This window comes from Ahaetulla prasina, chromosome 4, assembly GCF_028640845.1.
Source record: "Ahaetulla prasina isolate Xishuangbanna chromosome 4, ASM2864084v1, whole genome shotgun sequence".
NCBI classification, from domain to species: domain Eukaryota; kingdom Metazoa; phylum Chordata; class Lepidosauria; order Squamata; family Colubridae; genus Ahaetulla; species Ahaetulla prasina.
The window spans coordinates 20,312,165-20,328,843 of NC_080542.1; the positions used below are offsets into that span (position 1 = coordinate 20,312,165).

Genomic DNA, 16,679 nt, shown 5'->3' on the forward strand with positions numbered 1-16,679 from the left:
TGAAAAACTGTTTTCATTTATTAAGGTAAAAATTATCTAAGACATTTAGTTTGGCCACCATCTGTGAAATCATTAACTATTGTAATTTTACTTTTTCACATCATTGTTAAAGATTTTCTGAAAATGTTACATTATAGCAAATACATTACCAAAATATACATTTAAGAAAGCCTTTACTGAAATATGGTGAAGAAAATAGAAATTCAAAAAATTTCCCAAAAATATTTTAACAAAGATTAAAAATAAGTGCAAAAATGATCAATGAAAAGTTCAACCAATCCCAGAGTTTGAAAGCCATATAGGTTTGATGACACACAATGCTTTTTTGTTTTGTTTTAAGTTGGATCCTAACATACAGATTCTGTTCTGCTCCAAATTTCCTGATGACAGAACGCTTTATTATTTCCAAAGGCTTAGCCAGCAACAGATTGTCACTTGTTACCCTTCTTGTTTTTTGTTTCTATGTTTTTGGGTGGATGTTCCCATCCCTTATTATGTTCCCTTCCATACTAAACACGGTAAGAAATATAAATCAAATTAAGAGTATTAAGAGACATCCTGCAGGGCCATAATGGTGCTTAAGATGGTGAAGCTCCTGACCAGGGTCCAAGTCATTTTGTCTTCTCTCCTCCCATTCATTTGAGAGTTGCCAAGATAAAGATTTTAGACTCAGGTAAGAAAGTAATCTCCAAGGGGAATTAATGTGGTGGAATGTCATCTGGATTCTGAGGACTAAGACAGCAAAGTTTAGATAGTTTGATTGGGAGGAAGAAGCTCAAGGTAGCAACTTGGTATATATCTTTATTGATGCTAGAAGTTTGCTTTAGTGTGGCAAGATTTCTGTCCATAGATGAAGAACAATAAAGAAAACTGCTCTGGAGTAACTCAGCGCATCTTTCTTAGTTTTGGAGCTTGACATTTATTTATCTAACAGTCTGTTGGTAGTTACTGTCCAGAATTCCTTCTTTCATTCCTTGCCAAGTGGGGGAAGGTAGAATTCGCACAATTCCCTTTTAAACCTTACCCATTTCTGCTGTGCAACCGATAAGATGAACAAAGGCCAATGGTCCAGAATCCCAAAATCTGCTATTCTCTAGAAAAAAAATCTCACAACAATATGCACACAAAACAGCAGATTATTCTCAGATCAAGGGACTAGCAGAGAACGCAGACAAAACATGTTTGCCTGCCTGCGTCTTGTTCTGGTCCTCTTATCATGCATATCTGCCATCTGCCTCGGCAAACACATATTATGGCTCTTTTACTAAGACGGTCAGAAGAAGCCCTTGAAATAAATGCAGCAATAGCTTCTTTTTTCAATTTTGAAAGGAAAAAGGAAGTCTTCATTACCAGCACCACAGTCTTCTGGCTCCCCCCTTAACCCCCACCCCAACACCCCAACACCGAACATTTATACGAATAGCCTGGCTGTAGTCTCTGGAGAGAAACATGATTTGATCATTAGGTCTCATTTTCTGTATTCAATGGTTCTGTAAGGAGATTGCTTTGGTTCTCTTTCTCAGCCTTAGAATCTTCCTTCTCTGCACCATCTTCTAGATTGTCAGTTGCTTGTACAGCATTCTCATTTTCTCCTTCAAGTTCTATCTTCTGTTTATAATTCCGTTTGAAGAACCCACACTAATACAAAGTAAGAAAAGCCATTAGAAGCAGAAATTAGGTAGGGAGATCCAGCCTCAGCTTAAAAAATTTGAATTGGTAAGGAGAGCCAGTTCAATCTAGTGGTTGTGCACCAAGCTAGAAAGCGGAAGATTAGCCAGGAAAGCCAGCTGGGTGATTTCTCTTAGCCCAAGTTACCTCACAGAGTTATGGGGAGGGGGGGAATAGAAGGAGGAAGGCATATTGAATATGTTCACCACCTTGAATTATTTGTAAAAATAATGAAAGTGGTATACAAATAAATATGTTTACCGGTTATAATTATTTGTAAAAATAATAAGCTGGGCAACCTTTGTGAGGTAAACAGTTACACAATCTATCTCACAAAACAACTGTTAGGAATGGAGTTTATGTTGTATGTTGCAAAATAAAAAATAATTTGAAAAAAGTTCTATAAACACAAATACAGTTAGCCCTTCATTTAAAACCATTCGTTTAGTGATCAAAGTTATAACAGCACTGAGTGAATGACTTACGACCATTTTTCACACTTAAATGATCAGTGCAGCAACCCCATGGTCATGTGATCAAAGTTCAGGCACTTGGCAACTGGCATGTATTTATGACGGTTGCAGTGTCTCAGCGTCACGTGACCACCTTTTGCGACTTTTTGACAAAGTCAATAGAGAAGTCAGATTCATTTAACAATTTAACAACATGTTACTAACTTAACTGTGGTGATTCACATAACAACTGTGGCAAAAAAAGAGTTTTAAATGGGGCACCTCACTTAATAGCTATCTTGCTTAGCAATATAAATTTTTGGTTTCAGTTGTGTTCATAAAGCAAGGACTACATATAATCTAGCGCTAAATAATATAATTACTAGAGGCTATGGTCCTAGTAGGAAATGTAAGCATTCTCCTTTTTTATGTATGAAACTTAGTTTTACTGGGTAGTATAATGCACGAATCAAGAAGAGGGCCGTGAAAATATTTACAGACCCCTCGCATCCTGGATATAAACTGTTTCAACTCCTACCCTCAAAACGACGCTATAGAGCACTGCACACCAGAACAACTAGACACAAGAACAGTTTTTCCCCGAAGGCCATCACTCTGCTAAACAAATAATTCCATCAACACTATCAAACTATTTACTGAATCTGCACTACTATTAATCGTCTCATAGTTCCCATCACCAATCTCTTTCCACTTATGACTGTATGACTGTAACTTGTTGCTGGCAATCCTTATGATTTATATTGATATACTGACCATCAATTGTGTTGTAAATGTTGTATCTTGATGAACGTTTCTTTTCTTTTGTGTACACTGAGAGCATATGCACCAAGACAAATTCCTTGTGTGTCCAATCACACTTGGCCAATAAAATTCAATTCAATTCAATTCAATTCTATTCTATTCTATTCTATTCTATTCTATTCTATTCTATTCTATTCTATTCTACTTTAGGTAAACAATCCTTTTAAATTAAAATGGGTTGACATCTGATTCATGTCACAGATCTGTACATTCATCTGAAGAACATTTTTCAGAGCTGTTCTGAGCAGTGCATAAGGCCACATTTTATAATTCCCAAATTATAAAATTTCTGCCCTTGGAAAAGATCTCATTCTAATATAAAAATTACTAGTTTATATCTTAGTGTATTCTCCAGTATGCTTTGGGAGAGCCCAGGGAAAGCAATGAGCTATTGGTCATCATTGTGGAACTATAATATTATTATAAAAATAATAGATGAAATGCTATAAAAGTACAAATGTTTTTTCCTCTTTCCCTGAGATATCTCAGAAAAATCTAAATACCAAAAAGCAGACCACAAGTATGCTGGTTTTTTTTTTAATTAGACTACTTTTCAAACTTTGGTAAGTTTGAAAAACTTAAGTAAGTAAAATGGTAAAGCAGATAAGATCATATTTAAGTCAGAACAGTCTTAAGAATGTAAGAATTCCAATAATTCTTTCTTGGAGCTGTAAAACAAATTTCCATGCCAGAAACAACATCAACAATAATTGGTAGCAATTAGGAAATGATCCCCGTTCAGTGGTACAGTCCACACTTTGCAAACTAAAGATCTAGGCTTAAATTCTGACATCTCAAATAATCCTAGCTGAAACTAGCCTGACAATATACTTCGGACATTATAAAGTAATGATGGATGAGTTGAATAATTTGTGAATGTTAGCAATGCTAGTTTGAAATATTACTGATCCAATCATTTTTTAAACCCAACTGACCAGGAAGAGTCCAAGTTTCAGTTCCTCAGAATTACTCTGGATTTTTGAAATAAAGTAATTCTCACCTTGTAAAGTACTACAACGCAGAGTATAAGTAAGACCAAGCCTCCAATGGCACTGCCTATTATAATTGGGAGATAATTCATCATAATTATCACCTCTATGTCTGTGACCTGTGTGGCATATAAAAGAAAGGGAGGCATAAAGTCATAATCATCTTTACAGCCAGGGAGATCCTGTAAATTTTTATTTTTATTTTATTTTGTCACAACTGGATACGCAAACATTGATATAAAACAACAACACATCATAAAAGAAAAACATATATAAGCAAAACTATGCAACAACTATATTAATTTGGTATAATGAAAGGGAACAATAGGTCAGGAACGGTAGGCACTTTAGTGCTCTTATGCACGCCCCTTAATAATAAGCAAATAAAATAAGCAAACATTTAAGACTGGCATACGGCCATATTTTCTCCACCGAAGTTTTATTAAATAGTTGCTTTAAATCAGGGGTCACCAATCTTTCGGACCTCAGGGACCACTAAATTCATATTTGTAAATCCCGTGGACCACTAATATGAATTTTTAAAAAGAAATAGTATATAGTGCAATATAAAAAACGCAAATCATTTTTCGGCGGACCACCAAAATTTTCTCACGGACCACCAGTGGTCCACGGACACCAGTTGGTGACCACTGCTTTAAATAAAAATAATAGCTAGCAGATAAAGTCTCTTTCCTGTTCAGCTGAAGATTCTGATAATGCAAACTTTATTACCTCATAACATTTTCCCTTCTGTTCTAATAAATAATAATTTATTATTATTAATATTTGACCTTTCAACCCACCCAGTAACTTTAAAAAGTAGTTCAAAATCCCCCAAAACACCAATTTAAAGTGCTTAACATACTTTGTAATAATGTTTGAAAATGAAGGAGATTTGGAGGATCTTAAGTGTTTTATCCAGTTGTTTGTGTTTTTTGACTGGTTCTAACAAAACCCAATTGCAAGATTAGATTTTGGATTGTATTTGAAGGGATGATATGGCTTATTTAATACAGGAGGTAAAATTAGTAGATTGCATCAAAGCTGTTCAAAAAATCGTGGGACTTAGGGTTTGTAGCCAGTTTGATCGGCTGACCATATTATAGTAAAGAAAAAAGTTTAATAAATGTAAAAGTGTTCTGCAACCTTTCTGTGAATTTTCCGAATCAGAGTTCCCCAACCTTTTCAGCTTTGCAGACTGGTGGGGAGGGGGAGAGGAGATGGTTCCACGTGAATGGCAGGCAAGCACATATGTGCAGCTCTATTTGCACAAGCATTGGGCATGCACATCCGCCACTTCTGCAGTCTGCTTCTGAAAGGCTCAAGGCCTGGTAGTGGGCCGCAGCCCGGGGGATGGGGACCCTTGTTCTGAATTGTTCTGAGAGCTTCCAGCCTAAAATACACGGATTGGTTGGAGGGGTATTATAGCAGAAGAGATAACAATACCATAAATTACAATATCATCATCATTGTTAGGGAAGAAAGGAAAGAAATAATTTCAGTTACAAACCCACCTGAAACTGGGCAAATTCATGACTGTAGACATTTTTATATCTTCTAGTATCAAATTCAACCCACAAGGCTGTGCAAAGCTCGGCCTGAAGAAAGTGCTAACAAGATAAAAGGATAATGAAGTTTACATTGCATCAGGCAGCATAAATCATACAATGAATCTTTTGTTTCTCAAATTTATCCACTCTTTAACCCAAACTAATATTGCTGCTTTATAATAAAGTCGCCAGTCTATGAGCCCTGGGACACCTCTGCTTCTGCTATCCTGAAAATCAGATAGTTTTATTCTTGTGTTTGCTTGAGGTTTTTAATTATAAACATTATAGGTGGAACATTATGGTATCCCAGAATTGGAGGCTGATATAAGACATACGGTTTTGTTATGAAGAAATTACAGTCACTTCATCAAATGCAATATAGATGGAAAGGGGGAAACATGATTATGTGAGACAGATTATGAATGAACAACTGTAGCGTGTTCAAAATCCATTAACACAACACTGATATTCAGAGGTAGTTAGAAAACTTTAATGTATATAATAACCATTTGATGTTCAGCAATTTATCATTCAGTTGTGCTGGCAAATGTGCTCCTATGGTATGCTAAGCGAAACCAAACAAATCATAACAAAATAACAGGTTATTTTAAAATCTGGATAATGTCATGACAAGGATAGCTAGATTAGGACATTTACTGCCATCACAGATTCTTTGCTAATACCTCTTCTCAGTTTTTTGTAAGTCTGTAGTTTCTTTCCTTTGCAATCCACAAGCTTCATAAATGTCCCTGCCTACTGAAATATTCTGACATCTATTAGATGAGGGAAAAATAATTTTTCCCATTCTCCAGGTTTCGGATATAAGACAAATGGGGTTAGAAACCATTGTTAATTATGGAGCTGTTTTTACCTCTGATTTGTTTTGTGTAGACATCATGCCAATAATATGGATCGTAGATGAATTTATCTGTCCAAGATCACATTTGTAGATAAGATATTCGTCAATTGCACAGTGCTAAAAAGAAAACATCACAGTTAAAGAAATGTTCCAGCTGCACTCACCGTCTTTTTTAGAAATTAAGATTGCTTAAAATGACACTTTATTTTGATCAAATTAATATTCTCATACCTAGCAGGCATCCTGATATACTTCCTTGTAAATAATACTGCAAAAGAAGCAGCAGTGGAAGATATTTCCAGATCATAGCCTTGTCCCAAGCCAGTAAGAAGAAACTGTTTCTTACTATTTCTTCAAAAGATAAATCAGAAAGTAGAATACTTTCTGGTGTTACTTCTTTCTTTAAGAAGGGAATAATTATTTGGGGAGCTAGTTGTTTTAATGATCAAGCAATTCCATGATGAATCACACCATTTATTTAAAATCTTTAAGAAACTGGCCATGCCCCAAATGATCTATACAAATAAAAATAAAAAGGTAACTTATGGATGATACAATTCCAGAAAATTTCAGTACATTTCAATCTATTCATGTCTTCCTAACATAGGACACCCAGTTCATTCAAGGAATCTGCTTGGATGGAAGAAGCTGAGGTAGTTTAGTTAAATTCTCTGAAATAGGTCTCTATACTACCCAAGGGGGGGGGGGCGGGGAATCCTGCTAATTTATCCCTTCCTGTTCATTATCTCAGAGGGACTAGAATGGTATCCTCTGTGTCCTTTAGAATAATTTACTGCTTTTGAGAGTATTGTAAATATTCAGCTTTTTTCATCCAAATGGATTTCTTGAATGAATGAGCCTTTACAGGAACTGAAAAAGAAATTACTTCAATATTAGATACACATTAATTCTTGAGTAGCTGATCGTTAAGCACAATTCAAAATGAAGTTTCTCATTCTTAGTCTTTGAGAGAAATAGGACTTATTCTTATAAAGAAGTGAGCAAGAGGGAAGCCATATTTATCCTTAATATGACTTAAAACTCCAGCTGTTAGATATTAGATACTGAATTGTGTAAAAGGGACTTTCTGAGGAGAAAAACAAAGCCATAAATTGATTAAGCACATTCCAAGTCAGGTCAGGCTAACTTTGGCAGGAATGTAGCTGTCATACTGAAATTGATGATATTGTTATGATAAACATGCGGTAAACTATCACATAGAGGATTTCTAGTCCAGGAAACTGCTGCTACTTAGCCAAAAACTTATCTTACTTAAATTGGCAAAGGATAATGGTGTTAAAGGAGTGGTTGGTTTTGTCTTTGAAACTGTATTTAAATCTTTGTATTCGCATGCATAATTCACTCTCTTTAGTTGCTCCACACATGAACACAAAATGGGTCCCTTTTGCAAAAGGTTATTAAAGCTCTTTGTATTGCTCATTGTCTCCTGATTGTTTCAATTGAGAAGTTTAAATCTTACAGCCTTCCTTCCTTTTTCTTCCTTCCTTCCCTCCCTTCCTTTCTTTATCCCAATATGTCCCTCTCTAACAACTTTGCTTATTTGTCTCTACCAATCTCTATTATCCAAATATCTCCCCTAACCCTAAAATTCTTTTTCTTCCTTACTGTCATTAACCCAGTGTCTTAACTCCCGAATTCCTATGAAGACTCCTAATCCTTATGAAGTGAATTTCCTTTCTTATTTTAAAATTCTGCTTTTTTTTTTTTTTTTGAATTTATATCCCGCCCTTCTCCGAAGACTCAGGGCGGCTTACACTGTGTTAAGCAATAGTCTTCATCCATTTGTATATTATATACAAAGTCAACTTTTATTGCCCCCAACAATCTGGGTCCTCATTTTACCTTCCTTATAAAGGATGGAAGGCTGAGTCAACCTTGGGCCTGGTGGGACTTGAACTTGCAGTAATTGCAAGCAGCTGTGTTAATAACAGACTTAGTCTGCTGAGCCACCAGAGGCCCTTGCTTGAAGCCCACCTTTTCCATTAAACCTTTAACTTACTACCTTAGTTTCCAAAGTTACTTAAAACAGCGGGTAAGCATCAGCACACAAGAGTTATCAGTTCCTTCCTGAGAATCTTTAGATCCTTTAGGTATCTAATCCATTCCTGACTGTTCTTCAACTCAGCATAATTTGGAGGGACAAATTCTGTCTTTGAGTTATTGTTAAAAGAAATGGGGTTGGCAATCCATAAATTCCAATTTACCCTCTGCCAGTTCCTAATTTACTGCAAGCATGACTATTTCAGTGAAATAAGTACAGGCAGCCCTCGACCTATGACCACAATTGAGCCCAAAGTGTCTGTTGTTAAGTGAATCATTTGTTAAGTGAGTGTTCCTCCATTTTACGACCTTTCTTGCCACATTTGTTAAGTGAATCACTGCAGTTGATAAGTTAGTAACCCAGTTGTTAAGTGCATCTGGCTTCCTGTTTGACTTTGCTTATCAGAAGGTCGCAAAAGGAGATTATATGACCGTGGGATACTGCAACTGTCATAAATATGAATCAGTTGCCAAGCATCACGTGATCATGGGGATGCTGCAAAGGTTGTAACTGTGAAAAATGGTCATAGGTCACTTTTTTCAGTGCCATTGTAACTTTGAACAGTAATTAAACGAACTGTTGTAAGATGAGGACGACCTGTACATGTTTTTCTTTGCTTCCTTTTCTCTTTCATCTCCCACCTGTTGTTTATATAACATGTAAAGCAGCATATTTTTAATTACTTAATAATATTGCATCATATTTAGAGGTATAAGCTACCTTAATTAACGTGGGATAATTCCTTACGGTCATGTTCATTTCTGGCTGGCAATTCACATTAGGATCCTAAAAAAAAACACAGGAACTATTCCGTATTATTGTCATGTAAAACATGTAACATCAAATGGATGGCTGAAATGGACAGCGTTACTGCTGTGATACCGCACTCTTATTTTTTTTGTCAGTCTTAACTAAAGCAGCAAGGTGTTCCCAAGGATGCAGGCATCAAAATCTTTGACTTTTCGTGGGTTTCCTAGATAGCAGGCCTTCAGATAATTACAGAAAGATTTTAAAAGGTTTCTAAACTGCACAGTGAAACCAAGATTTCCCCCCCACCCCCGTATTAGTGTTTTTCGACCTTGCAACTTTTTCGACCGTGGACTTCAATTCCCAAAATTCTCCAGCCAGAAACACTGTTCTACATTAATCCACCCCAAGAATGTTTTAAATGCAGGAAACAAGATACCTTCAGATTATCTGTCATGATTATCAAGTATATATAATTAAGACATTACTTAAGTACATATTTAGATGGGAATATAGCAGGTATGGGATCCTACAGTTTAATAACCAGCACGCTGAGCGCGCGCTTTGCTAACAGTTCATACAAAACCAGTCCGAACTTGTAGAATCCCACCACTGGAACATAGTATGAGAGTGGAGGTTATTACAGGAACCATTTCAGTGATCTGAAAAGGAGGCTCAAAATATTGGCTTACTTGTGTGTGGTATAAGCAGACAAAGTAAACTGTAAAGTTTTTAATATAGAAAGGCATGCCTGGATTGATTATGTCAAATAATGCTGTCTTATCCACCCTGTCTTTGTAAACCTGGACATTATTTTTTGCTCCTGTAATTCCTAACACACTTGCATTTTAGAAAAATGACATAAGCATTCTGCCTTAGATAAAATCATTTAAAGATAAGGGAAGATTCATAGTATTCTTTTAAAAATTTAAATGTGTCTAGTAATTTTGTAAAGTGTGTGTGTGTATGTCTGTGTGAAAACCTGTAACGTGGGTATGACATCACAATCCAAGCCTCACCTCTTTTACAGGTGCACCATAGTTTTGGATCACATTGCTGCACCTGCCAAATTGCAAATTTTGATCTTACCTCCAATAGATCCTTTTGATGGAACAAACTGGATTGTCTAAAACAGTCTTGGGAGCTTAGATTTGAGCACAGAACAACAGTTCACATAAGTTTTCATTAAGTAAGCTGACTTACCTCAGTTAGGACTTTATCAATCTTCCATATCAGTCCAGAAGGAACTTTAGTTGGCACTTTGATATACACCAATACTGTAGGTGGTGGGAATGCCCCCAGGGCCCAATTAGTTACCTGGAAGTAAAGGAAAGTGAAGGGCAAAGTAGCAACAATTGTGCATTGGAAAATCTGCAAGAAATATCATTTGCCTGCAAAAACAGATGGGACCACCAAATAGACAGAGTAATAGCAATTGAAGAAGCCAAAAGGCTCTGGAACTTTAGAATTCAAACAGCCATGCATCTGCCACACCACACTTTACAACTGTCATTAAGAAAGACAAAAAAAGTCTGGATAGTGGACATTACAATACCTGGAGACAGCAGAAAAGAAGAGAAAGAACTAGAGAAAATAATCACATACAAAGACCTGCAAATAGAAGTAGAACAATTGTGGCAAAAGAAAGCAAAGATAGTTCCAATAGTAATAGGTGGGTGCAATTCCAAAACGTACGGAGCATCCCTTGAACACCATTGTCATTGACAACATTACCATTGGTCAATTGCAAGAGGCAGCTTTGCTTGTAACAACTTACATTCTGTGACAAGACCATTAACACCATCCAACTACAACATCTGCCTATCCCAAGTATTTGGGAAAGATTTGATAGATGGACAAAAATACCAAACTCAGTCTAAACATCTGGATGATTGTGCAACCAACCATTATAAAGTAGGTAATATTTAATGTTGTAAGCCACCTGAAGTCATCTGTGTGTGACTTGGGCAGCCATATAATTTTTTTTAATAAATGCAAATACATAAAAATAAGCCTTTGGGCCACTTCCTCCCAACTCCACTGGATTCTAAGCACCATTACAGATATTACAGAGTTCTTATTTTGAGAGAAATCTTTCAAGCACCAACTCACTTGATAGGAGTGTGTCACGGTCTTGTTTTCTTGCCGTTCAGAACTGAATTCAATGTATTGGTTAGATGTTTCTAACCTGCAAGAGACAAAACCAGGAATGGATGAGCAAGGAAGGAAACGAGAAGGTGAGAAAGGCAAACCCACCCCAAAGTGGAATTTATGCCATAGCAAGAGATCTTGTTATTACTAGAACCCCCTTGAATTTACTGTCTCCAAGAGAACTTAATTGTCCACAATAAAAAAATAGTTGAAAAGGGAAAAATAATTTTGCGGTATTTGCAGACAGAGGACTCCTAATACTGTTAAAAGACATTATACAGTCTTTTTAACTGGTTCTCTTTGTAGAAAGAAAGAAGATAAGTGGCGAGGGGGGGGGAAGAGGGATGCAGCTCAAATCTGACAAGATGTGGACTCTGCCTAATATTCTATGACCCCAACAGGAAATTACATAATAAAAACCTCATTTAGAAGCCCAATCTTGGAACGAAGCAAAGTAACCCTAGATGAGTACATTCTGTATTTGTGATGATGCCACAATAAGCAACTGTTGGAAGCCCAGGAAATGTCGTGTCTTCTGAAAAATGAGCGTGTAAGATTTTGGAAGAATTTCAAACACCAGTATTTGTAAAGTTACTAGATCAGAGTTCAACTGATCCACAGTCACTAGGTTGTTCTGGATGTTAGATTCGTTCTGCATAATTATGGAATAAACTACAGTGGCATACAGCTCTGCTTTCTTTTCCAGGAGGAAAATGGGGGGTGGGGAAAGGCAAGGATCTTACCTCTTGACAATGATGTTGATGGGGTATTTCACAGGGATGCTATGAACAGCTCTGTTGTTTTGAAGGGTTTCATTCTCCTCATTCTCACTGTAAGAGAGTAACGCACAATATAATCTTAGAACTACTCGTTCCAAAGGTGATCCAGACTTCCGCATCCATAAGCAACAAAACAAGGACAACCTCCCCCTGTGCCTGAAAAGTTTTCGATCAAATGTGTGCTTCCTGCTCTAACATGCCAGTGAAAAATGGACGCTAACTTCACAATCGATACAAAAGCAACGAGTGGCACAAAGAGCCATGGAAAGATACACGCTTGGCTTTATAAGACAAGATAGAGAGACTTGCACATGGATTAGAGAACAAATAAAAGTATACGATGCCATCAAGCAAGTAAAAGAATTGAAATGGAAATGGGCTGGCTGCATAGCAAGAAGAATTGATGGCAGTTGGACCAAGGCAATCGTAGAATGGACCCCGCTTGATAAAAAAACATTCACGAAAGAGACCTAACACAAGATGACATCAGCAAGAATTGCGGTCCCAATTGGCAAAAAGAAAAAAGAAAAAGAAAAGCTCAGGATCATATGGCTTGGAAGCATGCAGAAGAGTCTTCATCCTGCAGTGCATAGACAAAGGCTAGAATGAAAGCAACAAATATGTTTTGTTATAGCCAACATGTCTGTTATAGCAGACAATTCTTCTCCAACATCTGATACAGATAGTTGGTTCTTGCTTAATTACCATTTGAATGAACATTTGAAGTTATAACGGATCTCCCCACTCAAAGGTACTTACAGGTCCAGAGTTCTGAGGGCTGCACAGGCAGTTGCAGCATTCTGCAATCACATGGCCATGATTCATGACATTTTGGCTGGTTTCCAGCCTTTTTGGTGGAAAAAACACTCATAAAATAGATTCACGTAATGACTGAGGTGTTCCCTTAACGACCAACATGTTTTAATTAACAACAGCCACAAAAAAAGTTGTAAAATTGGATCCTGTCTTGCCTTGTATGACCATCATACTTACGATGGAAATTCAGGACTCCATTATGGTCATAAGTTGAGAACTGTACTACATTATAGTACTGTACTGTATACCTATACTACATTATAATAAATAAATACTAAATTAATACTAAATTATAATAACTCGAAGCTGTATGCTGATGGCTTCTGTCCTGGTTTTTTCTGCAGCTTCAATTAATTGTTTTTTCAATCCACTTCCCTCTTTTCCTTTAAGACCTTTACATTTTTGGATCCCCTCAATTTTACCATGTGTCACCCTGCCATTTCTCCATGATTTTCCTTTCCAAAACTTTTTGTCAATTTTCCATCTATCCTCTCCCTTCTCATCCTGAGTGGAGGATTTAAAATTAGGACAGCTCATTTTACTTTCTAGGTGGCACCTAACATAGTAAGGCTGCAAGAGGTATAACACAATGGTTCAGTAAAATAAGTAATTGAAGTTTACCTGGTGACAAACGCCACCATCTCCAATTTTTCTTTCCAGGCAATGTTGTCGAGCACACCAAACTGAAGCTGGATCAAAGCCTAAGAGAGACCAGGTCAACACTGAGATAGTTCACAACGTCTGCCAAGCATTTTACTGTCTTTTTCATTCTATGTCTCTGGCCATGGTTAAACCATGTTTTAAGGACCGGTAAGCATTTCTTACAATACAGTCATCATCCTGCATAGAAAATGGTGAAGATCCAACACTACTAGCCCCCTACCAGCTCACTAGGATGATTATATACCTTTGTGCTATTCCTGTAGATGGGGTGACTGACGTTGCAAGCAAGGCCTTGAAAGTCCTGACGATGTAGCATTGCACTGCATTGCAGGATGACGAGAGCATTGAACTGGGAAAGAAAAGAAGTGGTGGTGAGATTCGGTTTAATCCCCAAAGCTTTAACCAAAAACTGTCTACTATTGACCTCACCCCATTCCTAAGAGGTCTGTAAGTGGTGTGCATAAGAGCACCAACGTGCCTACCGTTCCTGTCCTAAGATTCCCTTTGATTATATCCAATTTCTTATAGTTATTACACACTTATGCTTATATATATGCTTATATATCGTATAGTTATTTCATGCTTATGCTTATATATACTGTTGTGACAAATAAAATAAATAAAAAATAAAATAAAAATAAAAACTCAAGACCGGTTATCCTGTGATGGGATGTGGTTCAAGGTCACAGGAAGGAGGGGCACTTTTCCAGAGGGCAAAGAGATACCGTAGCAGATCTTGGAATGTCTGGTAGGGAGGGAGAGGGTGAAGGCGGAGCTCCCTAGCACTTCACAGAGTGTATCTTATACTTATGCAGATAGTTGCTTTAGTCTGGCAAGATTCATGTCAGGCCCAAAGAACCAAAAATGACATATGGAGTTACAGGTAATTCTTGACTTATGACCAAGACTGAGCCCAAAATTTCTGTTGCTAAGCAAGACAGTGCTTAAGAGAATTTTGTCCCATGTTACACACTTTTCTTGACACAGCTGTTAAGAGAATCCCCTCAATTAAGTTAGTAAAACGGTTGTTAAGTGAATCAGGCTTCCCCGTTGATTTTGATTGTGAGAAGATCATAAAAGATGATTACAGGACCCCGGAAAACTGCAACCCTCATAAATATGATTCAGTTGCCAAGTGGCTGACTTTTGATCACATGACCATGGGGATGCTGCATTGGTCATAAGTGTGAAAAACGAAGTCATTTTTTTAAAGTGCTGTTGTAACTTCAAACAGTCACTAAGCAAACTGTTATAAGTAAAGGACTACATATACTTCTGAATAGTTTTTTACTATACTTCTGAATAGTTCTTCATTGTTGTTCACCTACAAACAGAATCTTGCCAGACCGAATCTGTATAACAATAGATATACAGTAGAACCTCTAGTCACGAATGCTTCTGAACACAACCAAATTGAGTTCCAACAAAAAAATGCACTTTTTTTCCCCACATTTCCCCTTCTGTGCCATTTTTTTTTGTAAGCGCCAAATCTCCAAAATTAGGTTCAGGTCACGACCAAATCAGTTTATGACCAAAGTTATGGAACGAATCCTGACCAGAGGTCCTACTGTACTCTGTGAATTGCTAGGGAAGGTTTGCCTTCGCTCTCTTCTTGCCTACCAGACATTCCCAGTCTCTTTGCTGTCTCTCTGGCTTCTGGGAATGAACCTCTCCTTCCTGCCACTCCGAACTACATTTATTTATTACATTTATATGCTGTCCATCTCATTATCAAGTGACTCTGGGTGTCTTATAACATCATAAAATTCTCTCTCATTCTCTCTCAGCTCAACCCACCTCACAGGATGGTTGGTGGCTGTGAGGTAAAATAGGAGGAGGAAAACATGCTGTATATGGTCGCCACCTTGAGTTATTTATAAAAATAATAGAGACCGGATACAAATAAATAATAAAGCAACAATATGAAAGAATTAGAAGCTTTAAAACATTAAAAATGTTGAGCCCTAAAAGTTAAAACATTAAAATTCTCAACGAGCTGAGTTAAAAGGAGCAATATGTAAACAGGATGCAGGAGGGATCTTCTAAGCTACTAACCACCTCCATACAAGGATGGAGGCCCCAAAGCCAATTGGCACAGCTAGATTTTCAGTCCCTTTTAAAAGGCCAAAAGGGGGATGGGGGGGATGGATCCCATCTCGAGGGACAGGATATTTCAGTCGGTGGGAACCTTGGCAGAAAAGATGGTTTTCTCCCAAACCCTTCCAGTTGGAATTCCCTGGCTGATGGAATCCACATGCACCTTCAGCCAGAGTGGGTGTGGGGGGGTGTTAATCCCATTGGGGTGAGACCCATGCCATAGAGCAGGGGTCCCTAACCTTTCTGAGTTGGCTCGGGGGAGCTACCTTTATGTGTGCATGCGCATGAGCGAACAGGGCCACGATTGCACGCACAACGCAAACGGGGCCATGAGCACCCGTACAATACTAGCATCCACACAACACCGCAACACTAGTGCGAGTGGGGTGTGTGCACTCAAGGTGATGATAGCGCCCACACGATGCTGTGGCACTAGCGCAAATGGGAGTGTGCGCTCTTGGTAACGATAGCGCACATGTGATCCCATAACCCTAATGTGAGTAGGGGATGCGGGCACACACAGGTGTGCATACTGGCCAGCCACTCAAGTGGCCCGGTGGCCAACAGACCATGGCCCACAGGTTGGGGACCCCTGCCATAGAGAGCTTTCACTCGCCACATAGCCTGGACTTTTGGGCCATTAGAAACACTCCATTTTCAAAAAGCTCAAACTTTGTGGCTTTTCCTTTAGCACAGTTCTTCGGACAGATAAAAGGGAGCTACTGAAATATATGCTATTCCAGCAGACAGAATCATGGCACTGGAGTGAGGGTGGGGGTGGGGGAACAAACCTGTCCTGCCTTCGAAAAGGTAGCATACGTACTTTCAGCACCGAATGTTTGCGGAAAGAAAGACCTGGCAACAGGGGCACATAGAGCTTTGTAAAATAGGCATCTTCCCGCTGATTCACCAGTTCCAAATTCATTTCTAGCGGATGTTGAGGAGATACAACCAGTTCCTTAGACCTGTTGTACAGGAGCAGAAGTGGATTAGTGCTATTCCGTTCCCAATTTCGATAAATATA

The 16,679-nt window shown here is 38.0% G+C and overlaps 1 protein-coding gene across 1 annotated transcript in view; it reads right to left on the reverse strand.

The window, feature by feature from the left end:
* Positions 1–66: 66 nt before the first annotated feature.
* Positions 67–16,679, reverse strand: part of ITGAL (integrin subunit alpha L) — an 81,226-nt gene continuing 64,613 nt past the window's right edge. Inside the window, exons 20-30 of the mRNA XM_058179433.1 lie at positions 16,479–16,620; positions 13,803–13,907; positions 13,517–13,596; positions 12,044–12,130; positions 11,262–11,337; positions 10,353–10,466; positions 9,123–9,188; positions 6,353–6,457; positions 5,446–5,541; positions 3,943–4,050; positions 67–1,638 (exon numbers count right to left, since the gene is read on the reverse strand). Coding sequence (XP_058035416.1) covers positions 1,462–1,638; positions 3,943–4,050; positions 5,446–5,541; positions 6,353–6,457; positions 9,123–9,188; positions 10,353–10,466; positions 11,262–11,337; positions 12,044–12,130; positions 13,517–13,596; positions 13,803–13,907; positions 16,479–16,620 — 1,156 coding nt within the window. The 3' untranslated portion in view covers positions 67–1,461. The remainder of the gene's footprint in view (positions 1,639–3,942; positions 4,051–5,445; positions 5,542–6,352; positions 6,458–9,122; positions 9,189–10,352; positions 10,467–11,261; positions 11,338–12,043; positions 12,131–13,516; positions 13,597–13,802; positions 13,908–16,478; positions 16,621–16,679) is intronic.